This window comes from Pongo abelii, chromosome 20 (genome assembly GCF_028885655.2).
Source record: "Pongo abelii isolate AG06213 chromosome 20, NHGRI_mPonAbe1-v2.0_pri, whole genome shotgun sequence".
NCBI classification, from domain to species: Eukaryota; Metazoa; Chordata; class Mammalia; order Primates; family Hominidae; genus Pongo; species Pongo abelii.
The window spans coordinates 1,723,479-1,748,096 of NC_072005.2; the positions used below are offsets into that span (position 1 = coordinate 1,723,479).

Here is a 24,618-nt window from a genome sequence, read left to right on the forward strand (position 1 = left end):
CTGAGGCAGGAGAATGGCGTGAACCCAGGAGGCGGAGCTTGCAGTGAGCCGAGATTGTACCACTGCACTCCAGCCTGGGCGACAGAGTGAGACTCCCTCTCAAAAAAAAAAAAAAAAATCAAAGATGGGGGCCTGCTGGGACCGTTAGATTTCTTCCCGTTCAGACCCTGCCAGATCCTGAGGCCGGCCCGGCTGCCTGTGTTGCCTTGGTCCTCCGGGACTCCCTGAGGAGGCAGCACCAGCTGTGGTGTGCATGATGGACAGGGGTCCCAGTTGGGGGGTGCAGCCTCCCTATGGGCCAGGACGGGGGATGCTTGGGTGCCCTCAGGATGTGCAGGCTGGGTGGGAGGAAGCGGTGAGAGTCCACCTCCCCACCTTCCTCTTCTCTGCTGTTTTTTTTGTTTGTTTGTTTGTTTGTTTTTGGAGACGGAGTCTTGCTCTGTTGCCCAGGCTGGAGTGCAGTGGTGTGATCTCAGCTCACTGCAAGCTCCGCCTGCCGGGTTCACGCCATTCTCCTGCCTCAGCCTCCTGAGTAGCTGGGACTACAGGCACCTGCCACCACGCCCGGCTAATGTTTTGTATTTTTAATAGAAATGGGGTTTCACTGTGTTAGCCAGGATGGTCTCGATCTCCCGAGAGAGAGGTCTCGTGATCCACCCGCCTCGGCCTCCCAAAGTGCTGGGATTACAGGCAAGAGCCGCCGAGCCCGGCCATTCTCTGCTGTTTTCTGATTGAACATGGTGAAACATGACCTTAAGCTGAGAAGTGGTGAGATTGGGGCCATCCTCATTTCCACATAAGGCTGCATTCCTGTTTACTGGGGGCCAGGACTTGGCATGTCTTTTTGGGGGATAGCCCAACCCTTCTGTGTGAAAGGGGTCATGATGGCCACTGCGGGACAGCAAGGACACCTTGGCCCCTCAGTGGGCAGTGGGTGCAGGGCTGGACGAGGGCCCAAGGGGCAGAAGCTAGTGCGCCGATAGCGCGTGTCGTCTGCGGCCTGTGAGCGCTGAGAATGCCCGAGTGATGGAGGGCGGGATGCTTCCACGTGCTCAACTTTTTTTTTTCTTGAGACACAGTCTGGCTCTGTCACCAAGGCTGGAGTGCAGTGGTGCCATCTTGGCTCACTGCAGCCTCCACTTCCTGGGTTCAAGCGATTCTCCTGCCTCAGCCTCCCGAGTAGCTGGGATTACAGGCGTCTGCCACCACGCCCGGATAATTTTTGTATTTTTAGAAGACACCGGGGTTACACCGTGTTGTCCAGGATGGTCTCAAACTCCTGACCTCAAGTGATCTGCCCACCTCGGCCTCCCAAAGTGTACGTATCTTTTTAATAACGGTATATTTGATGATGATTTAAAAAACCCAGTCCTTGAAGGCCCTTGATAAAAGCTGAGGTGAATACAGGCCTGACTCTGAGGGGCACGCGCCTAGCAGGCGTCGCCCGGTGCACAGGGCCAGGAGCCGAGTCGTGCGGGGCTGGATGGAGGCCAGGGGGTGTAGAAGACCTGGGCAGCTCCCCAGGACCAAGCCCTCTCGCCTGGGGCTCCCCAGGGAATTAGGCCGAACCCCGCTGTGCCCTTCACTCTGCACCCCTTGTGGGGATCATCACAGATCACAGAGGCAGGAGCTGGCAACCGAGGTGACTGCCTTCGGGTGGAGGGAAACCGGGGCGGGACGTCGCCCGGCGACTCCCACACGGTGAGGGGAAAAGGCACTCCAGTCTGGGTGGCAGAGCGAGACTCCGTCTGAAAAAAAAACAAAAAAAGGCAATGTAGAAACGCAGCCCACCCAGGTTTTCCACGGCTGTTCATGGTTACGCTTCTGGAAGGACCCGTATCCTCTCAGACGTAGCAGGATTCCAATGGGAGCCACCCCAGGTCCCACTCGCACCCGGGACCTGCCGTGGGAGCTTTCTTTCCTGGTGGGGTGCCTGACTCTGCCTGCATGCTCCCCCCGCTGTCTGTGGCACCACTTGGGGCCAGGGACCCCTGCCCCCCTGGCAAGACCAGGTCACCTCTGCCCCCGGGCCAGGGTGCAGGAACCAGAGCTGAAGCTGTTGAGGTGGAGCAGGGTTGCTGTGGGGGCCTGTGCGCCGTGGGGGCCTGGGTGGGGGTGTTCTCACTTCCCCCAGAGTCTCGAAGGCCGTCTTTGTGATGGATTTGATGCAGATGTGTCCACTTTGCTTTTGTTGATGGCATCTGAGGCTCTGGAGTCCATGGCAGCCTTGCCTCCGTTTGCATAATCTGAATTTTGGGAAAATTGCCGTTATGTGAACTAGTTGCAGGGACAGTGCCCTCCGCCAAGGCTGCCGGTGGCGTTTGCCATGTGTGTCCGGTGCTGGGTGAGTGCCAGCTTTTCCCTGGTCAGCTCTGCCCGTGGCCTTCACCTGTGGTCTGTGCCATCACCAGGGCGAGGCTGACCTGTGGGACGGGGTCCCTGCGCAGCCTCGCCATCCCCCCCATCCCCCCAACAGGGTCTGGTCCCAGCTGCCATTGTGCAGCCTTGCCGCCTCCCCCCAAGTCAGGGTCCGGTCCTGGCCGCTGTGCCGCGTTCGCTCGTGGCCCTCCTGTGTTCTTTACCTGGATCGTTGCCTTTGCTGATGGCGACCTGTGATGGCTCAGCTGCGTTCTCGGAGGCCGGCTCTCCTCGTGGGTGTCTCTGGTGCAGTCGGCGTGGTGAGGTTGGCTTCTGCCGTGGACGAGGCCTTCTCGTGGTGATGACAGTTGCCCTTGGTCTGATGTCTGCGGTGCTCTGAGGACCGGCCCCGCCCGTCCCTGGCGTTCACTCCTCAGCTTCCTCCCATGGGGTGGGCGGCTTCCCTCCTCTCCCTGATTTGTGGGGTGTTTCTCTTTTGCACCTGATGCGTTAAACCCATTACCGGCCTATGTCAGCCTGAGGTTGGTTTGTCCTGGCCGCGGCAGCTCCTGCTCCCCTCCATTGTGGAGGGCGCCCTTCCGTCTGCCCTGCGTCACTGGGCTGGGCCTGGCCCCGCTCTGCTGTGGCCCTGGGACTGGAAGTATGTGCTGCCCTGGTGTTCGGGGGCTCGTGGGTCCTGGGGCACTGCAACCCCTCATTCTCTTTCCTTGGGGTGCAGATGAATCGGGGTGGCAGGGAACCGAGCCCACAGTGGCCAGCCCCTGCGGCCCCAGGTCAGAGGGCAGGGCCGGCCTGGACAGAACTGCCCAGAAGGGTCTGCGGCTGGGTCCACATGAGTCTAGGTGCCTCTGAGGGCACTGGGACGGGAGTGGCCTGCACCTGCCCAGCCCAGTGAGGTCCCTGGCCTCCCTTCAGCTTTGCCCTGGGCTCTGGGCTGAGGGCTGTGTGGTGATGTCGGCCCAGGGACTGTGACATCACTCAGTGGAGACAGTCAGAGAAGGGGGCTCGCGGGGCCCTCCCCAGGGAACTGGCCCTGGGCCCAGACCAGATGGAGGACCCCGAGAAGAACAGGGCAGGTAGCGACCTGAGGCCAGGGCTGGGGAAGGGGATGGGAGCTGACGGGGAGAGAGCAGCCCCTTGTGGGGATGGCTGCAATCCCCTCGTTGGCTCCCGGGAGCCTCATTGGCGTGTGACCCGGAGCCGGCACTCGTCCCTTGGGACAGAATCGTGGCTGCGTGGGTTGGGTGGAGGCTGGGTGGGGATCAGCATCCCTTCATCCCTCCCTGGGATCGTTGCTTTTCGCTGTGGCCCTCAGGTGTGGCAGGGCAGGCCCCCAACCCCCAGGCCTGCATGGGCATGGTGGGTGCCCAGCCTTCACGTCCCCGCTTCCTTCCAGGCCCTGGCCTTGTCTGGCTTCCCTTGGGCACCCCCTGGGGTTCGGAGAGCCCCAGAAGAGGCCAGGCTCTTCCTCCTTGGTGATGGACGGGTGCTGGGCCCTGACCGAGTGGTGACCGCCTCCAGGGAGTGGTTGCGCCCTCAGAAGCTTCTGAGTCTTGGGGTGGTGGCCCTTGTTTGTGGGGGCAGGGGGAGCTGGGCACCCGCCCTGTGCCCACAGAACACAGCCCAGGGCGGTGGCCCTGCCTGTCCTCTGACTGCACTCCTGCTGCTGCTGCTGCTGCTGTGAGGGCCTCAGGCGCAGGCAGTGACCTCCGGGGCCACTCCTAAGGTGGGGGACGTGGGCTGGCGGCCACCGTGGGCAGCAGGTGTGCAAGCAGCGCTCCCGTTTTCCACTGGGCTGCCCTCCACCGGCTGCGGGTCAGCGTCCCCCACTGAGGCTCAGGCTGAGGCGAGGCTCCTCAGGGCAGGGGCAGTGCCCAGGGCAGGGGCTTCTCCGTCCATGTCAGGCTTAGGGTGGGTGTGGCTGGGCCCTCCCTCTGCTGTCTGCCCACGACCCCCTCAGAGGGGCTGTCATGAGATGCTTGGAGGCGCGATCCAGCCCTGAGTGTGCAGGGAGTGCTCAGTGGACCCCCGTGCCACTGCTGTCACCAGAGGAGGCTGCTGCCCGGTCCCGGGCTCCATCTGCAAAGCCGGGTGTGCATCTGTGTGGCTCAGCTCTGCAGGGCACAGTGGGGTTTGCTCCTGGCCCTGAGGCCGGGCACAGGGAGGCCAGTGCTCATCCAGGGGGCCAGAGAGAAAGTAGCAGCCCCAACCTGCCTGGGCCACAACACCCAAGACCACTGTATCAGAACAGACGCCAGCAGGGCAGCCTGCTCGGTGGCCGGGTGGAGCGGAGTCAGCACACAGCCCGGGCCAGCCTTCACCCCAGCTCCCAACGGCGTTGGGTCCCTGAGTGCAGGGCCTACCCCTTTCTCATCCTCCTGCCTCCAGGTCATGGGGCAGGGGTGCCGAGAGCCCCTGCGGGAACCAGGACCTGAGAGGTGACGGTCACCACCCAGACGAGGGGCTGGGGGTCGCACAGGGAGGCTTCCAGGGGGATGCCAGGAGCAGTGGGGCCCTAGACCCAGCAGTGGGTAGACCCAGCAGGGCAGCGCTCACGTCACAGGTTCTGGGGGATGGGGCTTGTCATCTGTGCAGGTGCAGCCGGGATGGGGATTTGGTGCTTTTTGCTCTGCAAAAGCCGGAATGCACGTAGCTGAGCCAAGATCAGAAAGCATGGTGGCTCATGCCTGTGGTCCCAGCTACCTGGGAGGATGAGGCGGGAAAATTGCTTGAACTCGGGAGGTGGAGGTTGTAATGAGCCGAGATCGCGCCACTGCACTCCAGCCTGGGTGATGGAGCTAGATCCTGTCTCAAAAAACAGAAAGAAGACCACACGTCCTAGCCGGCGAGGCCACTCTGTACTCAGGCCCGGCAGCTGTGGCTGCGGCACAGGCGCTCACCCTGCGGCATTGGCCCTTTCAGTGGTTGGTGTTGACCCTCCACGGGGGGGCTGGGTGGGGTGTGTTCAGTCCCATCTGGGTGGACTGAGTATTGGGGATGGAAGAGTGTTTAAGGAGGTGGCTGTTACAGACTCCAGCGTCGGGACACGGGGCTGTGGGTCATGCCTGCATCCGTGGGGGCTGTGAGACAGCTGTCCAGAAGCTTCTGCCTCCGGGCCAGGAGGACACCCCGGAGAGCCCCAGGAGGCTCGTTCTGGAATTTAGGGCTCAGCCTCGATGAACCTGACCAGGCGGTGGTTGATGGGTTAATTCATTTCATCGATCACACATCACTCATGGTTTATTAGCAGAAGGAACTGACCAAGCCAATCAATGGCTCACCTGGAAGAGAGAAGGAGGGAGAAGGTGGGGATTCTGCAGAGGGAAGGCTGGTGGTGGCGCCCACCTTCGATGGTCGCGCCCTGATGCTGCGTGGCTTAAACAGTGCCACCCGGAGATTGGTGGGTGGGATTGGGCCTCTGGGGGCCCCCGGCTGTGGAGAGGGCGAGGCAGGGACGCCTAGAAAGAAAAGCAACCTGGACGCAGGCCCCACCTCCCTCCAGGCAGCCCCACAGGCTAGAGGGTCACCGTGTCAGGAGGGATAGCCTAGATGGAGAGCAGGCGAGTGGCCCTGTGCCCAGGAGTGTGCCTTGCCCAGCCTGGAGGCCCGCAAGGATGAGAAGCAGTGTGTGCCCGGGACGTCACGTGGGCACCACAGACAGAAGTGGAGCCAGGGAAGAGATGTCCCGGGATGCACCAGGCACTCGTGCAAACCAAGTGCTGAGCAGAGAGCAGCCTGGGAGAGAAGGGGGCTGCCCCGAGCGGCTTGGGTGGCCGGGCCTGTGGGAGACCTTGGGTTTGCTGTTAGGAGGAACAGTGAGCGCAGGCGCTTCTGTCTCCACTTCATGTTTGTCCTCACTGAGGGAGCCGAGCAGATGCCTTTGCCCCTGCAGGTCCCCCATGTCCCCTTGCCCGGGGCACGCTCCACAGACCAGGCCACTTTCACAGCTCACCGCACAGGCAGAGACTGGAGGGTGCGCAGGACCCCGGGTGACTGCAGACGTGGGCACAAAGGGACCTGTGAGGGTGTCTGGCCGCATCCGAGCAGCTGCCACATCTCCCCTGGAAACACCGGGGTGTGTGCTCAGTGGGCACTGTGTGTGTGGGATGGGCGCTCGGCGGGCGCTGTGTGCGTGGGGTGTATGCTCATGTGTGCTCGGCGGGCGCCGTGTGTGTGGGATGGGCGCTCGGCGGGCGCTGTGTGCGTGGAGTGTGTGCTCGGCGGGCGCCGTGTGTGTGGAGTGTGTGCTCGTGTGTGCTCGGTGGGCGCTGTGTGTGTGGGGTGGGCATTCGGCGGGCGCCGTGTGTGTGTGTGGGGTGGGCGCTTTGCGGGCGCTGTGTGTGGCACGACCACTGCTTAGGGCCCCCTGGAGCTGCGGGGCACACGGCAGAGCCAGCCTCATGTCAGTGCTTCCCCCATGTGCAGGGAGGGGTTGGAGGTGTGCACTTGTCTTGTCCGGAAGCCAGGTGTTGGGACGTGTCCTGACGACGGCGCTGCCCACATCCTAATGGGACACCTGAGGGACATCGGTGGCTGAGCAAGGGGCTCCTCCCGAGCGAGTGTTGGACGGCCATGCCCACATCCTAATGGGGCACCTGAGGGACGTCGGTGGCTGAGTAGGGGGCTTCTCCCGAGCGGGTCTGGAGGCCGTGGAAGCTCAGCGCAGCCTCATAGGGCATCTGCCTACCCTGCCTGGAATTGAGGGGCAATTGGGACTCCCACTGCCCCCACCAAAGCCTGTGCCCCTGATGTCTGTCCAGAGCACAGCTTCCTCCTCGGTGGTCCGCAGAGGCCGCTGGGCCTCGCATGGTCCTTTTTGGGCACCGAGTGTGTATGTTGGGGGAACAGGAGCCCAGCAGGGATGTCTTGCAGGGCTCGGCAGTGGGGGCCATGGGGTTGGTGCACCAGGGCAGGAGAGCTGCCCGGCTCCTGCCACGTGTCGAGAGGGCCTCAGCTCTCCCAGGCACTGTCCCCCATCCCCCTGTCCCCCCATCCAGGGCCGCAGCTGCTCAGCTCTCCCAGGTACCGTCCCCTGTCCCCCCGTCTCCCCCGTCCCCCCATCCCCCCGTCCCCCCATCTCCCCATCCCCCCGTCCAGGGCCGCAGCAGGTCAGCTCTCCCAGGCACTGTCCCCCATCCCCCCGTCGCCCCCGTCCAGGGCTGCAGCAGCCCAGCTCTCCCAGGTACTGTCCTCCGTTCCCCCATCCAGGCACTGTCCCCCCATCCCCCTGTCCCCCATCCAGGCACTGTCCCCCGTCCCCCCCGCCCCTGTCCAGGGCCACAGCAGCTGGTATTGAGTGTGGGTATGAGCTTTGGCTCTGGGTCCTGAGCGTCCCCTCCCCAAGTTCCCCACGTGGCTTCCCAGTCTGCATCTCCCAGGGTGCGAGTTGGTTTTTGTATTAATAACTGAGGTGTGACACTCGGGCTGTACCCTCTAGCTGTGTAACTCATGCAGCTCAGTGCCTTTAGCTCATCGTGAGGCCGTGTCTCTGTCCGTGCCGTCTAATAGAGGATATTTTCATCCTCACGGTGAGAAGGGATGGATTTGTTTTCCTCGTGAAGTCGGTGACATTTGCTTTTCAGGTTCTGCTTGGTGGCCTCCAGCCTTTTGTCCTCAACGAGGGTTTTGGCAGCTCCCTCTCCGTGGCCTGTGAGTGTCCCCACTCCCTTGTCTGGAAAAGGGCCGGAGCTCTGGGGCTCACAGAGAGGGTGGGCGTGATGTCTTTTTCCTGACGTGGCATCGGGGTGTCTTACCTGCCTGGACACCTGCCTGCGCAGGGTAGCACGGACCCTACAGGCTGCGACTCAGCCCCCAGCACCCGCCCCACCTTTAATGCTCGGCCCCCAGCACCGGCCCCACCTTTAGTGCCACCCTGAGTCCCCCAGCACCCGCCCCACCTTTAGCGCCACCCTGGGTCCCCACATCCCTGGCTACACACTGTGGCTCCCACAACCCCCTGTTTGGGTTCACGGTCCTCCCGCAGGACTCTCGGAACTGGGGAGTGAGAGTTTGTTCCCTGCTGTTGTAAAGGGCATAACCTGGGGGAAGCCAGGTGGGCAGAAGCCCCCACCCATGTCCAGGGCCCCATGTAGGGTCCGGAGCTTCCCTGCCCTCCCTGGTGCCAGTCCTGACCCTACCGTAGCCGAGTGTCTGCGTCGGCACAGAGGCGTGTAGGAAGAAAAGGCGTCCTACTGCGTAGGAGATAGGTACGTCCGGGACCCGGGGCCTTCTCCCCCTCAGGCCACAGGGAAGGTCCCCCGGATGGCGCCTGCCCCTTCCCCCTCCCTACCCAGCTTCTGCATGCACTCCCCCGAGATGGTCCACACGTCCTGCCGCTTTCTGGCAGGGGAGAGCTGAGGCCTGTGTCTCCAGGACGCTGCCTCTCGGGCAGTCTCCAGCCCTCGTCGAGAAAGGCAGGCAGTGTGGCGCGAGCAGGCTGGCCTCAGGCGGGGCCTCTGGGCAGTGTCCCCTCGGGATGTTTGCCGTGCTGGATCTCACACCTGGCTCTGACACGCTGCTGTGTCCCCCGTGTGCCTGCGCCTGGGGTCTCCGTGTGTGTGTCTGTGTACACGCATGTGGTTTTGCTTTCTTGTGGGATGGAAAATCTAACAGTAGTCAGGGCGTGGTCGCTCACACCTGTAATCCCAGCACTTTGGGAGGCTAAGGTAGGTGGATCACTTGAGGTCGGGAGTTTGAGATCAGCCTGGCCAACGTGGCGAAACCTTGTCTCTACCAGAAATATCAAAAATTAGCCGGGCATGGTGGCACATGCCTCTAATCACAGCTACCTGGGAGGCTGAGGTGGGAGAATCACTTGAACCTGGGAGGCGGAGGCTGCAGTAAGCCGAGATCGCGCCACTACACCCCAGCCTGGGTGACAGAGCGAGACTGTCTCAAAACAAAACAAAACAAAACAAAATGCAGGCATGGACATTTCAGCGCCCCCTTCCTGTGGATGCTGAGAGGGTTTCCAGAAGGAGAATGTCCCCGTGCTGGTGGCTCATCCAGGTGTGCGGCGGGGCGTGGGCAGAGGAGAGGCGCCAGGCTCCAGTTTTCTCTCCTGTGGATGCATCGCCCCCCCTCCCCCACGGTGGTCCTCTGTGGAAGTCCCCCTGTCCGTCCCGTTGGCAGCTGCAGTGGAAGGACAGATGGATGGACGGGCTGTCAACGGGACAGCCCAGTGTGACTCCAGCCCCGGCCGTCGCGGTTGTGGCATTCTCGCTGTCGGGGGGCTGTTCCCGTGGCTCTCGTGTCTGTGGAGGGGCATGCATGGGGCGGTCCCTGTGGCCAGAATCTGGCCGTGGCGGGTGGAGGACTTGAGCCCGGCTCAGCGGTCAGAGCTGCTGCTTGTTCCCCCACACAGAGGCGTTGGGTGGAGCTGCCTCAGGTATCCCTCCTGGCTGGGGTGCGTGCGTCACCCCGAGTCCAGCCCATGCTGAGGAGCCTCGCAGGCAGGGCCCAGCAGCCTATACTCCAGGCCATTGCTGTCTGTTTCTCCAGAAGGCCCTGCTGGTGGGTGGTCCCAGGAGTGGGGCCTCAGTGGGGGATCCCAGGACAGTGGAGCCTGGGAGGGGCCCCAGTGTTGAGGCGTGGAGGTGCTGTCTGGAACTAGGGGGTGCCCGCGAAGCGGCACGGCGCCCAGTCCCTGTGCTGGAAGAGAGATGAGCTGCAGTGGGGGGTGGGGGACTACGTCTCACAGATCCCTCACCCAGGGCACATGAGGAGATTCCTCCCCCAAAACGCCCAGGAAGGAAGTTAAATTTTAATATGGGTCTGGTTTAGAGAAACTAGGTTAGCCATGCGTGGGTGTTTCTGGATGTTTGGGCCGTAATGAGAGTCGGTAGCTCAAGAAATCCGCTGGCCGCTAAGCAGGGGTGAGGGGCACCGACTGCAGTCCCTTCTTCAGCCATGGCCACTTGGCCACATCAGTGTCTCCGGCCACCTCCCTCGTGTCCAGCATCAACACAGCACTGCACCCCTGACCCAGTCCAGTGGAGAAAACTCGCATCCAAAAATAAACCAGGAGTCAGCCAAAAAATGCGAATTAAAAGCACACCCCGGCCAGGCGCGGTGGCTCACGCCTGTAATCCCAACACTTTGGAAGGCCGAGGCAGGCGGATCACCTGGGGTCAGGAGTTCAAGACCATCCTGGCCAAGATGGTGAAACCCTGTGTCTGCTAAAAATACAAAAATCAGCCAGATGTGGTGGCGGGTGCCTGTAGTCCCAGCTACTCGGGAGGCTGAAGCAGAGAATTGCACGAACCTGGGAGGCAGAGGTTGCAGTGAGCCAAGATCATGCCACTGCACTCCAGCCTGGGCAAAAGAGCGAGACTCTGTCAACAACAACAACAAAAAAAGCACACCCCCAGCAAGGCTGTGCCCAGAAACACAGAAGTGGGGTCACCACAGCTCACACCTATAATCCCAGCACTTTGGGAGGCCGAGGAGGGAGGATTGTTTGAGCCCAGGAGTTTGAGACCAGCCTAGGCAACATAGCAAGATCCCATCTCTACAAAAAAAAAAAAAAAAAAAAAAAAAAAAAATTAGCCAGACATGGGGGTCTCCTGTGGTCCCAGCTACTCAGGAGGCTGAGGCAAGAGGATTGCTTGAGCCTGGCAGACAAGTTACAGTGAGCTGAGATCGTACCACTGTGCTCCATCCTGGGCGACAGAGCCAGACCCTGTCTCAAAACAAAAACAAAAGCTCATAGAAGCGCTAGGGTGGGTGTGTAGGAGTCAGACCCCTGGGAGCGGCAGGTGGAGGATGACTCGGTGCAGCCACTGTGGAGACGGCCTGGCGGCTCCTCAAAGACACACACAGAGCTCCCATCCGACCTAGCAAGACCACTCCTAGCTATGTACCCAGGTAGAGTGGAAACCCACGGCCACGCAGAAGCCCGTGCGCAAACACAGCCGCAGACTCCAGCAGCCAGACGGTGGCTACAGCCCAGATGGCCGTCAGCAGAGGAGACGTAGCGCGGCCCTCCATGCACTGGAACACAACCCAGCCACGGAAAGGAAGAAGCTCTGACTCAGGCCACGGCGTGGACGCACCTTGAGGACGCCAGGCTCGATGAGACACGCCAGGCTCAATGAGACACGCCAGACACAGAGGACATGCCGTGTGTGATCCCATTTCTATGAAATGTCCAGGGCACGCCCAGCCACAGGTAGGGAGTAACATGGTGGTTTATTATACATTTTTCATGAAAATAAAATATACAATACTCTCTTGTGAGTTTATTATAGCCCATTGATTCTTTTTGTTTGTTTTTGTTTTGTTTTTTGAGACGGAGTCTCCCTCTGTCGCCCAAGCTCCACCTCCCGGGTTCATGCCATTCTTCTGCCTCAGCCTCCCGAGTAGCTGGGACTACAGGCCCCCGCCACCATGCCTGGCTAATTTTTTTGTATTTTTAGTAGAGACGGGGTTTCACCGTGTTAGCCAGGATGGTCTCTATCTCCTGACCTCGTGATCCGCCTGCCTCGGCCTCCCAAAGTGCTGAGATTACAGGCGTGAGCACCGCGCCCGGCCTATTTTCTTTCTTTGAGGCAGTGTCTCGCTCTGTCACCCAAGCTGGAGTGCAGTGGTGTGATCTCGGCTCACTGCAACCTTCGCCTCCCAGGTTCAAGCGATTCTCCTGCCTCAGCCTCCCGAGTACCTGGAGTTACAGGTCTATGCCACCACACCTAGCTAATTTTTGTATTTTTAGTAGAGACAGGGTTTCACCATGTTGGCCGTGCTGGTCTTGAACTCCTGACCTCAAGTGATCCACCCACTTTGGCCTCCCAAAGTGCTGGGATTACAGGTGTGAACCACCACGCCCGGCCTCTACAAATTTTTTTTTTTTTTTTTTTTTTTTGAGACTGAATCTCGCTCTGTCACCCAGGCTGGAGTGCAATGGCACGATCTCGGCTCACTGCAACCTCCGCCTCCTGGGTTCCAGTGATTCTCCTGCCTCAGCCTCCTGAGTAGCTGGGATTACAGGCACCCGCCACCACGCCCGGCTAATTTTTGTATTTTTAGTAGAGATGGGGTTTCACCATGTTGGCCAGGCTTGTCTCAAACTCCTGACCTCAGGTGATCCCAGAGTGCTGGGCCTTGGCCTCCCAAAGTGCTTGGATTACAGGCATGAGCCACCACGCCTGGCCTACAAAATTTTTTAAAAAAATTAGTTGGGCGTGGTGGTGTGTGCCTGTAGTTGCAGCTACTCTGGAGGCTGAGGTGGGAGGATCGCTTGGGCCCAGGAGGTCGAGGCTTCAGCAAGCTGTAATTGCGCCATGGCACTCCTGCTTGGGTGACAGAGTGAGACCCAATGTCAAAAAAAAAAAAAAAACCAAGTTCAAGGTGAAAAGCATTAAGTGCTCCTGGAGACGCGTCAGCCAGCATTCAGACGATCTCCCAAGATCACTGCTGGAGGTGGCTACACTAAGTAGATTTTCAGGGTAGAAGAAGCAGCCTTCTGGAAGAAGATGCCACCCAGGACTTTCCTCGTGTGGGAGAAGCTGTTCCCTGGCTTCCAAGGAGGGGCCCACCCTCTTCACCCTCTTGTTAGGGGCTAACGCAGCTGGTGACTTGAAGGTGATGCCAGGGCTTTTTACCATTCCACAAATCCTAGGGCCCATGAGAATTATGCTAAATCTACTCTGCTCTATAAATAGAACAACAGAGCCTGGGTGACAGCACATCTGTTTAACACCTGGCTTACGGAATATTTGAAGCCCACTTTTGAGACCTATTTCTCAGAAAAAAGATTTCTTTTTTTTTTTTGAGACTGAGTCTCGCTCGTCACCCAGGCTGGAGTGCAGTGGTGCCATCTCGGCTCACTGCAAGCTCCCCCTCCCAGGTTTACTCCATTCTGCTGCCTCAGCCTCCCGAGTAGCTGGGACTACAGGAGCCCACCACCACGCACAGCTAATTTTTTTGTATTTTTAGTAGAGAAGGGGTTTCACTGTTAGTCAGGATGGTCTCGATCTCCTGACTTCGTGATCCGCCTGCCTCGGCCTCCCAAACTGCTGGGATTACAGGTGTGAGCCACCGCGCCCGGCCAAAAAGATTTCTTTCAAAATATGACTGCTCACTGACAACGCACCTGGTCACCCAAGATCCCTAGTGGAGATGCGCACGATCAGAGTTTCCGGCCGGGTGCGGTGGCTCACACCTGTGATCCCAGCACTCGGGAGGCCGAGGCGGGCAGATCATGAGGTCAGGAGATCAAGACCACAGTGAAACCCCATCTCTACTAAAAATACAAAAAATATAGCCGGGCGTGGTGGCGGGTGCCTTTAGTCCTAGCTACTCGGGAGGCTGAGGCAGGAGAATGGCATGAAACCGGGAGACGGAGGTTGCAGTGAGCCGAGATTGCGCCACTGCACTCCAGCCTGGGTGACAGAGCGAGACTCTGTCTCAAAAAAAAAAAAAAAAAAAAAAAAAAAAAAAGATCGTTTCCATCCTTGCTAGCACAACATCCAGCCTGTAGCCCGTGGATCAATGAATGAATGAATGAATGAATGACTCGGAAATCAACATGACTCCTTGACATGTCATTCATTCATTTATTTATGCATGACAAGGTGTTGCTCTGTCACCCAGGCTGGAGTACAATGGCACGATCTCGGCTCACTGCATCCTCCACCTCCCAGATTGAAACAATTGTCCTCCCTCAGTCTCCTGAGTAGCTGGGGCTACAGGTGCATGCCACCATGCCCAGCTAATTTTTATGTTTTTTTCGTAGAGAGGGGATTTCACCATGTTCCCCAGGCTGGTCTTGAACTCTTGAGCTCAAAGCAGTCTGCCCTCCTTAGCCTCCCAAAGTGCTGGGACCATAGGCCTGAGTCACTGTGCCTGGCCAAGTCTTAGTGTTTTTGAGGCACGGTCTCACTGTGTCGCCCAGGCTGCAGTGGAGAAGCAGAATCACAGCTCACTGTAGCCTCCACCTCCCAGGCTCAAGCCATCCTCTCACCTCAGCCTCCTAAGTAGCTAGGACCACAGGTGCACACCACCATGACTGGCTAATTTTGTTTTATTTTTGTAAAGATAGGGTCTCCCTATGTGTGCCCAGGCTGGTCTTGAACTCCTGGCCTCAAGCAGTCTGCCTGCATCAGCCTCCCAAAGTGTTGGGGTTACAGGCAGGAGCCACTGCACCCGCCCACAACTCTCATTATTGAGAAATGCATTTGTAAGGCTCTAAGTGCCTGTAGGTGCCGTGGAGAGGGATTCCTCTGATGGAGCTGGGGAAATTGGGTAAATTGAAACCCCCGGAAAGGCTTTGCTGTTCTAGAGGCCGTGAAGGACACGCGTGATCCATGGGAGGAGGTCACATGTCAGGATTAGCGGAAGTTTGGAAGAAGTTGATCCCAGGCCTGAAAGATCACTGTGAGGGTTCAGGACTTCAGTGGAGGAGGAACTGCAGAGGTTTTAGAAGCAGCAGGAGAACTAGAATGAGAAGGACTTGGAGATGTGACTGCATTGCCGCCGTCTCACGAGAAAACTTTAACACGTGAGGAGTTGCCTCTGAAGGGTGAGCAGGGGAGTTGCTTCAGTTGCGCTCTAGTCCCAGTGAAGATTCTGTGAACCTGGGAAATGAGGACAAAGAACTTGGAACAGCCCGGAACCTCAGTTGACGAAGCCGCGGCCGGGTTGAGAGGACCAACTGCAGTTCTGAAAGACGTTCTGCTGTGGGTAATCAATGCTATCAGACAGCATCACGCCCCACAAAGAAATCTTTCAGGAAAGGAAGAGTCCGTCGCTGTGGCCAACTTTTTTGTGGTCATAGTTTAAGAAGTTGCCCCAGCCTCCAGCAGCCACCGCCCCGACGAGTCAGCCGCCGTCCACATCGAGGCAAGACCCTCCTCCGCGGAGATTAGGGCCACTCACAGTTCCGATGATCATTACCATTGCTTAGCAGTAAAGTATTTTTATTTCTTTATTATTTATTTAAGATAGGGTCTTGCCGTGTCACCCAGGCTGGAGTGCAGTGGTGCGATCATAGCTCACTGCAGCCTCCACCTCCTGGGCTCAAACGATCCTCCCGCCTCAGTCTCCTGAGTAGCTGGAACCACAGGCTTGCAGCACTGCGCCCCGCTTAATTAAAGTGTATCCTTTGTTTGATTAGACACAACGCTACTGCACACTTCCTAGACCACGGTATGCTGTGAATGTAACTTGTGTGCGCACCAGGAAACCAGAACATTCGAGTGGCTATTGCCGTGCGGGACCCAAGGCATGCCTGCGATCGCCACAGGGTGTTTCTCGTATTGGAACGCAGGGGCCACGTCCAGTGGGCAGTGCTTGTGACACCGGTGCCTTTGTTTCTGATGTGGCTTATTCAGCTGGGAGTTCCTGTCCTAACATTTTCGGCGATGGCTGTGCACCCGTGGCCCCTCCTCACCCGCGGCCCCTACGTCTTGCCGGTTGGCAGGAAACCTCTTCCCCTGCACATCTGGGGCACGGCAGCAAACTGTGGTCCCCCTTCTTCAGTGAGGGTGGGGCTTCTGTCTGTCTGGAGCCCTAGAATGGGGCCGGGGGTGGTGGGGGCCTGGGTCAGGGAGGACCCGGCAGGATCTGTGCAGACAAGCAGGTGGCTTGCAGCGGCCCCCAGTGCAGGGTTCTTGGCCTTCTGGGCGGGTACCTGGCTCGAGGGGGACAGGAGGTGACAGCTGCGTCCCTGGGGTTGCACCGCCCGAGCATCCAGTTAACACCACAGCCGCCACCCTTCAGTTCTGCAGGTGGGGGCTCCTCCCCAGGCTGTCCCGAGGCTCATTGCTGGGGACCGTCCTGCCTCCCGTCGGGGCCTGCGCAGAGACTGGGCTCCATGTCAGCCAGGGCTGACTGGCCCCCTCACTCCAGAGAGCGACCTGCACAGAGTCCCCTCAGCCACGAGCCCCTGTCCAGACACGGCGTTTCTCTGTGGGTGGCAACAGGCTCTGGGGCCCTCGGTGGCCCTGGGCTCGGGAGCATTTAAGGTGGTGCAGACGCAGTGAGGGGCTGTGGGCTGGGGTCCCGCCATCCCGGGAGCAGGGACTGCGTGTTCCTTCTCAGGACCAGAGGCTTCTGTCCTTTCCCCTGGGGTAGAAGTTTGCTGCCTGCTCCTTGCCCAGCCTTGCTTAGGTGGCTGTTGGCTCCGCTGGTCCTTCAGGCCCCGCCATTCCCTCCTCAGCTCTGCTCTGCACCGAAGGGGATGGGTCTGACCCACCCTGGCATCGTCACAGCCCCGAGTGGCGTCCAGCCTGCCCCGTTCCACCAGTGGCTGCTGGAGAAGAACCCGAGCCTGGGTCAGGCCCTGGGGGCTCCTGCATCAGTGCCTGGCTCGCCGGGGCCTCCTGCCCTCCGGCCTGCTCTCCCCGCTCTCAGCGTCAACCAGTCGCCATGGGCAGGGGCAGCTTGGTGGCTCCTGTGTCCCTGCCTCAGGCCTGCCTGCTGTCATCTGCCTCCCTCCCTCTTTCCCAGAGCGGCCCTGGGCATGGATACAGGGACTGTTGTGTGGCCCCTCTGTGTCTGGGGTGTGACTGCCCCCCTGGCTTCAGGATCCTCAAGGCCTCGCCCCGGGATTGGCAGTCATGCTCTCCTGGCAGTACACTCTCCCACCTGTGCCACCCACCCACCCATCCTGCTTTACAGAAAGTCCCGAGCCCTACCCTATTTGTCCCCAGGCAGCCACGCCGAGACCTCTGGCCTCTGAGGTCATGTGATGTGTGCTTCCCAGCTGGGTTCCTGGCAGGGACGGTGCTTATTATGCCCCGGCCTTCAGAGCTCCTTCCAGCCCAGCAGTCTCCCGGCTGCGTCCTCTGTGGCCCCGCGGGGGCCTCACCGGTGCTCACCTGTGCCTCTGTTTCTCTGCAGCTGTGAGCCGTGAGCTTTGAGGCGGTGGGACCTGTCAGCAGAATGTCTCCTGTCCCCGAGAGCGACCCTGAGGCCACTGAGATGAGCACCGCGGCCTGGCCGGCCCAAGCACCTGCGTCTCAGTAGCTGGGAGCCGCGGGCCCACGCCCGCCCACCGGCCGCGGTGATGTTCTAGCCACAGAGGAGCCAAGACCTCAGGTTTGCAGAGACTTGGGGTTTGCACGGCAGCAGAGTCACCGTGGAGAGGCCAGGGTATCACAAACTTATGGATTTTGACAAGAAAGGAGGGAAAGGGGAGACGGAGGAGGGCCGGAGAATGTCCAAGGCCGGCGGGGGCCGGAGCAGCCACGGCATCCGGAGCTCGGGGACCAGCTCGGGGGTCCTGATGGTGGGCCCCAACTTCCGCGTTGGCAAGAAGATTGGCTGCGGCAACTTCGGGGAGCTCCGCCTAGGTGAGGCCCTGCTCGGTGGCAGGTGGGGGCGGGAGGCTGCTGGCAGGGCCGCCCCGAGTCACCGGAGCCTCTGGCGGGGCCGCCCCGTGTCACTGGCAGGTGCATTGAATCATCAGTCCATTGTGGTGCGACTGACACTTCCCTTCGAGGAGGTTCTGTGGGGAGAGTGGGTTTCTGGCCCTGCCACCTTTTTGGGAAACTTCTGTTGGGAGGCAGGTGGCCCAGAGCAGGCCAGGCCATGCCGCAAGGAGCCCGATGTTAAGTTGTGAATGACTTCCACGGCCCACGTGTGCGCTGGGCGAAGCCCCGGCCTTAACCACAGGTGCCTGCCCGGCACTCAGTTCGTGGGAGGTCTCGGCCGGCCCGGAGCTGGTGTCGGGTGGCTGGAGTGACTGTTATGTGGTGATGACACTGCTGTGTGCCACTCCCAGCTTCACCATGTGAAAGGCCGCACCTGGCCCACCTGGCTCCGTCCCTTCTGCTCACACCAACCTCTCCCAGGTCAGGGTCTGATTGCCCGGGCAGGCGTGAGGAGCAGGGCCGAGGACTGAGCCTCTCACTGGCCAGGGGTGCCTTCCCTGGGGTGGGGGTGCCTGAAGATGACCACCAGGACTGGGGGAGTTCTGAACACCTTTGGGGCCGTTTCCAGTCTGTGATTAGCTGTGCCAGGGAGCCGGATCATCCCCGGAAATGTGGTTAAATTCATTGCTGGTGCTGCTGGAGCTCCTGCGGGAGGCCATTTGGCATCTGTTGCTGGGGTTGTCCGGGGGACCCAGGTGCACCCCCAGTCAGTGTCTGTCATGCTGGGAATCAGGGTCCCTGGGAAAGAACGCAGGATGGGCAGGTCTGGGAGGCCATGGCAGTGGATCAGCCTCACGTGGTCACCCACGGCAGGCGGTACCAGAATCCGGACCCTCAGCCTGATGAGGTTGTCAGATGAGGGAAACTGAGGCCCAGGCAGCAGTCATGATGTGGCTGCATCTTCAAGAGCGGCCGCCCAGGGGCGCAGGAGCATGGGCTGTGGCCGCCTGGACCCCAGGCACGTTTTGTGGCCCCGCTTCCCATCTCCTGCCTCAGTTTACCCACCTGTTAAATGAGGATGAATGGCAGTTGCCACTCGTGGGCAGAAGTGGGGTTCAGCAGGCAGTTATGCGGCAGAAGTGTGTGTCCTATGAGTCAAGCAGCTTCTCCCAGGCGAGGGCAGCTGTTGGGGTCACTGTTGGCTGCTTCTGTGTTCCCATTGGTTGCACCCAGGGCCCCAGGAGGCCGGGGTTTGAGACCCCTACCGAACCAGATCCCACCCCAGCCCTTGGGGAGGCTGCTGGGATTCCACCTCTGCGCAGAGGCTGGGCTTGGGCCACGAAGCCTCACTGCCGGTCTGATGGCCTGTGGCTCGGGAAGCCCGGGCTCCGTTTCTCAGCCAAGAGACTGAGCTTTTCCTGACAGGAGCTGTGGCCTCCCAACCCTGTGTGTGTGTGCACGCTCAGACACACGTGCAGACACATGCAGACATGTACACACGTGCCCACAAATGCACATGTGCACACTAAAGCACGCGCACACAGCCACAACCACGCATACACGGGCACATAGGCACATCTGCACACATGCCTGGCACGGCCGCGTGACCTGCAGCCTGCGGGGTATGGCTTTTGGGAACCCAGATGGCTGTGTGGGTCCTGTCCTTGGGCGGTGGTTGCAGGCCGCTGAACAGTGCAGGTCCCTGTAGGCAGATGAGAGTGACATGTGGGTGATGCCAGCTTTTTTTTTTTTTTTTTTTTTGAGACGGAGTCTCACTCTGTCGCCCAGGCTGGAGTGCAGTGGCGCAATCCCAGCTCACTGCAAGCTCCACCTCCTGGGTTCACGCCATTCTCCTGCCTCAGCCTCCTGAGTAGCTGGGACTACAGGCACCCGCCACCACACCCAGCTAATATTTTGTATTTTTAGTAGAGACGGGGTTTCACTGTGTTAGCCAGGATGGTCTCAATCTCCTGACCTTGTGATCCACCCACCTTGGCCTCCCAAAGTGCTGGGATTACAGGCGTGAGCCACTGCGCCCGGCCTGGTGACGCCAGCTTTTACTGAGTTGCGGTTTGCGCTCTCTTCAGCCTGGCGTTTTGGGCGCTGTGTGCTTCGCGGGCAGCCGCACATCATGGTTTCTCAGGGGTGCCGGGAGGCCGTCCACCGGAGGACACACCAGCCCTTCTTCATCTGCTCCCAGCGCAGGGACGCTTGGCTGTTTGCGGATTTGGGCCCTTCTGAATAGAACTAACTGCCCAAATAGAACTGAATAGCACTGGGCTCCTCGAGCACTCTACGTCCCCAACACTCAGGACTGTTGGTGGCTTTGATGTTGAGCCTGTTGTGGACTCCGGTTGTTGAATGTTGTTCCGTTGTCTAGAATGTTCTAGAATGTGTCGTTTTTTCTGTTTTTAAGGTTTTTATCTTTGATTTAAAATCTTGACTATGCTCTCCTTAGATGAGGCTTTCTGTTTTTATCTTGCTTGGGATCCACTGACTTCTTGGATCTCTATGTTGGTACTTCTTCAAATTAACTTTGGTAAAGTGTGAGCCATTATTTCATGAAACGTTTTTCCATCTCGGCTTTGTTTTGCTTTGCTTTGTTTTGTTTTTGAGATGGAGTTTCACTCTTGTTGCCCAGGCTGGAGTGCAGTGGCACCATCTCGGCTCACCGGAAACTCTGCTTCTCGGGTTCAAGCAATTCTCCTGCCTCAGCCTCCCGAGTAGCTGGGATTACAGGCGCGAGCCACCATGCCTGGCTAATTTTTTATATTTTTAGTAGAGACGGGGTTTCACCATGTTGGCCAGTCTGGTCTTGAACTGCTGACCTCAGGTGATTCACCTGCCTCGGCCTCCCAAAGTGCTGGTATTACACATGTGAGTTACCGCACCTCGCCTGCTTTGTTTTTTTTTTTTTTTTTGAGACGGAGTCTCGCCCTGTCACCCAGGCTGGAGTGCAGTGGCGTAATCTCAGCTCACTGCAAGCTCTGCCTCCCAGGTTCATGCCATTCTCCTGCCTCAGTCTCCCAAGTAGCTGGGACTACAGGCGCCCGCCACCACACCCGGCTAATTTTTTGTATTTTTAGTAGAGATGGGGTTTTGCCTTGTTAGCCAGGATGGTCTTGATCACCTGACCTCGTGATCTGCCCACATCAGCCTCCCAAAGTGCTGGGATTACAGGCCTGAGCCACCGTGCCCAGCCTTGCTTTGCTTTTTTTTGAGACAGAGTCTCACTCTGTTGCCCAGGCTGGAGTGCAGTGGCGCGATCTCGGCTCACTGCAACCTCTGCCTCCCGGGTTCAAGCAATTCTCCTGCCTCAGCCTCCCAAGTAGATGAGATTACAGGTGCCCGCCACCACGCCCAGCTAAATTTTTGTATTTTTAGTAGAGACGGGGTTTTGCCATGTTGGCGAACTCCTGACCTCAGGTGATCTGCCCGCCTTGGCCTCTGAAAGTGCTGGGATTACAGGCGTGAGCCACCACGCCTGGCCGACCCCGAAAGTTTTAGACTGACCCAGCCTTGCTCTCATTCCTGGGTTCTGGTTCTGCGTGTGACAGGAGTGCTTGGCCCTGTCCCCAGGTCCCTCAGCCCTGGCTGTTTTCCATCCGCCTCTGTGCTCTCCTTGTGTCAGGCTGTGCGGCTGCTGCTGCTGCTTGAAAGTTTACTCTTTTTCTGCAGCCTCCAACCCCAGAAGTCCATGTGGTGAATCTTTGATTGCTTAGTGGCATTTTCCGGTTCTGATTGTCTATTTGCTCTCAGCTGAGATTTCCCATATGCACATACACTTTGGCCATCTTTTCCTTTAAATCTTTGAACATGTTTGTGCTGTTTCTTAGTCTGTTTTGTGCTGCTGTAACAGAATGCCACAGACTGGGTCATTTATTTTTATTTATTATTTATTATTTTTTGAGATGGAATCTTGCTCTGTTGCCCAGGCTGGAGAGCAGTGGTACGATCTTAGCTCACCACAACCTCTGCCTCCCGGGTTCAAGCAATTCTCCTGCCTCAGCCTCCCGAGTAGCTGGGATTACAGGCACCCATCACCACACCCAGCTAATTTTTGTATTTTTAGTAGAGACAGGGTTTCACTGTGTTGGTTGGCCAGGCTGGTCTCGAACTCCTGACCTCGTGATCCGCCTGCCTCGGCCTCCCAAAGTGCTAGGGTTACAGGCTGAGCCACTGCACCTGGCCAGGTCATTTATAATGAACAGAAATTGATGGGCTCACCGTTCTGGAGGCCAGCGAGCCCCAGATTGGGGGTGGCGTCTGGCAAGGACCTTCTTGCTGTGTCATGGCAAGAAGGCAAGGTGGAAGGCAGGACGGCAAGGACCGGAGGGGGCTGGATTCGCCCTTTAGTCAGGAACCCACTCCCCTGCTGATGGCATTCACTCATCCACAAGGGCAGCGACTCAGATCCTCCCACTAGGCCCCAGCCCCAGCAGTGCTGGATTGGGGACCAAGTTCCCAACACGTGACCCTTGGGGGGGTGCATCAAAGACACAGCACTGTGTGGAATGATGTCTGTGCTGCTGCTGACTTTCTCCCTTGTCACGGTCACACCCCCCTCACCTGTGGGACAGCCTCACTGGGCGTGGCCGTGGTGTGTGCCGTGAGGTGTGGAAGGTACGGTCTCCCGGCTTGAGCGCTGAGTTTGTCCCCGTGGCTCACCTTGTTTCTGTCAGGTTGGTTTCAGCGTTGCTGGAGCAAGGCTGAGGGTAAACATGAGCGACTCCAAGGCCAGGGAGTCCTGCGCCAAGGTGTGGACCTTTTGGGTTCTCAGCTGAAATAGAGAATCCAGGGAGGACCCCGCACTCCGGCCGTTGGAGCTGTGGTGTCCTCCCGCCTGTGTGTCCCCCGGAACCTCCTGAGCCTCTCTGCAGCTGTTCTCTGCCAGGCCCCGTGGGCTCTCCTGCCCTCTGCATGCACCGCGAGTACTGCCGGAGGAGGCCCCTTTGGCTTTCAGAGCCCAGAGCGCCCGACCTCCTCCAGGAGTCTGCAGATCCACAGGCCTCAGATGCTGCCACACCCATCCAGCACACACCCAGGTCTCTGACATGCCGGCCGTACACAGCGGTGGGGGTCAGGCAAAGGTTTCTTCCACAGTGCAGAGTAGAAGAGCTGGGAAAGACCCCATCACCATCAGATGCATCAGAGCTTCAAAGGCCCGCTCATCAAGACGTTGCCAAGAGCATGAGGCCAGCCGGGCTGGGGAAGACGTTGGCGAGCATCCGCCTGACCGTCAGGGAGCCACAGCTGGATGATACATCGACAGACAGCAGAGGGACGGCGTAGCACACAGGCGAGGGCTCGGCCTCATCAGCCTGGGGGAGCGCAGCTCAGTGCTTGGTGGTGGTCAGCACGTGACCGACACTTTGCTGGAGAAGGGGACAGCTGCCGGCAGGAAGAGCTACACAGCCGTGTTCGCCGGAACTCCGCTCTGGAGAGTCAGAACTGGAGACAGGAGGGCGTATCTCAAGGGCAGATGGGCAAACCAAACCCCATCCTCCCTGTGAGCGGCGGCGCAGCACCAGGCGGGCACACGCAGCACGCCACGGCGAGGAGCCCACCGCAGGGGCAGCCTTTTGGGTGGGGAAGGGGGGATGGCTGGGGGGCAGGGGGCTCCCCCTTTCAACAAGACTGGGCTGGTACAGGAGCGGGCAGCTGCCAGCGCTCGCCAGACAGGGCTCTGGAGACGCAGGCATCCCACTGTGAATCCCACCTCCGAAGGGCAGCGCACGAAGGACACGCAAACGCTGGACTGAACCTGCAGCTGATTCAGGGGGCAGTGTCCTGAGCTCTAAAACTTCCAAACCTGGGGCAGTATCCTGAGCTCTAAAACTTCGAAATCTGACCAGGCGCAGTGGCTCATGCCTGTAATCCCAGCACTTTGGGAGGCTGATGTGGGCGGATCACCTGAGGTCAGGAGTTCGAGACCAGCCTGGACAACATGGAGAAAGCCCATCTCTAGTAAAAATACAAAAATTAGCCAGGTTGATGGTGCCTGCCTGTAATTCCAGCTACTCAGGAGGCTGAGGCACAAGAATCGCTTGAACCCAGGAGGCAGAGGTTCCAGTGAGCCGTGATTGCGCCACTGCACTCCAGCCTGGGCAACAGAACGAGACTCTGTCTCAAAAAGAAAAAAACTTTGAAATCCCTCTAAAAATGAGATGGACCGGTGGATGGTAGCTGTGAGGATGGACCGTGTGGCAGGTTTAGTTCTGGGGCCTCGGCAATGAGTGTTGGGTGTTTCGGGCTCCTGTTGTTTTACGAGGAGAACTTCCTAATAACATGTTACACTGGGGAGAACATAGGAGGGGAGCCCATTTGTTCTGAAAACGCAGGGACCAGCCCTGGTCCCCGGCTCAGGACTGGAGGGGGCGCCCTGGTCCCTGGCTCAGGACTGGAGGGAGGCACCTGGTCATCCCTCATCCTCACGATCCTGCAACCTCAGGATGCCACGTTCTTGAGGCTGTTTAGGGAAATTGACAAGCTGATTGGAAACTGTGCTGAAATAGAGCCCAGGTAGTGCTGCGGACGGGGCAATGACAGGAGGAGCCCAAGCGATTCCTGTGCTGCAAGGCACGCCCAGGACGGGGCACTAGCCGGGGGAAGAAGCTCTCAGGGCCCAGGTGGGACCCCAGCCTGACTGTGAGGTCATGACTGTGTGCAGCTCAGCCACCGGGCTTTGGGACTTTGCATCCACCTTAGCAGGGTTTCCAAACCCATTGTCTCCATGGCCACCCTGCCAGTCCAGCTGCAGCAGGGCGGAAGGAAGCGGAGGCCTCTTTCTTTCTTTCTTTCTCTTTTTTTTTTTTTTGAGACAGAGTTTCTCTCTTGTTGCCCAGGTTGGAGTGCAATGGCACGATCTCAGCTCACCACAACCTCCACCTCCCGGATTCAGGCGATTCTCCTGCCTCAGCCTCCCTGG

The 24,618-nt window shown here is 59.0% G+C and overlaps 2 protein-coding genes across 6 annotated transcripts in view; one reads left to right on the top strand and one right to left on the bottom strand.

The window, feature by feature from the left end:
* The window catches only part of CSNK1G2 (casein kinase 1 gamma 2), a 39,584-nt gene that overhangs the window by 10,510 nt on the left and 4,456 nt on the right, over positions 1–24,618 (top strand). For 3 of the 5 annotated variants that reach the window (XM_024236557.3, XM_054538612.2, XM_024236556.3), the window contains exon 2: positions 17,218–17,669. In XM_024236557.3, coding sequence (XP_024092325.1) covers positions 17,483–17,669 — 187 coding nt within the window. In that variant the 5' untranslated portion in view covers positions 17,218–17,482. Of the gene's footprint in view, positions 1–3,345; positions 3,456–17,217; positions 17,670–24,618 lie in introns of those variants that run through there. The other 2 variants (XM_054538610.2, XM_054538609.2) reach the window with 2 other exon arrangements.
* On the bottom strand, positions 1,328–2,784 carry LOC100940020 (uncharacterized protein CSNK1G2-AS1; the record flags this gene model as incomplete). The annotated part of the gene is made up of 3 exons (XM_063720391.1): positions 1,328–1,748; positions 2,126–2,246; positions 2,583–2,784. Coding segments are annotated over 3 exons (456 nt in total), but the record flags the coding sequence as incomplete, so codon positions are not given.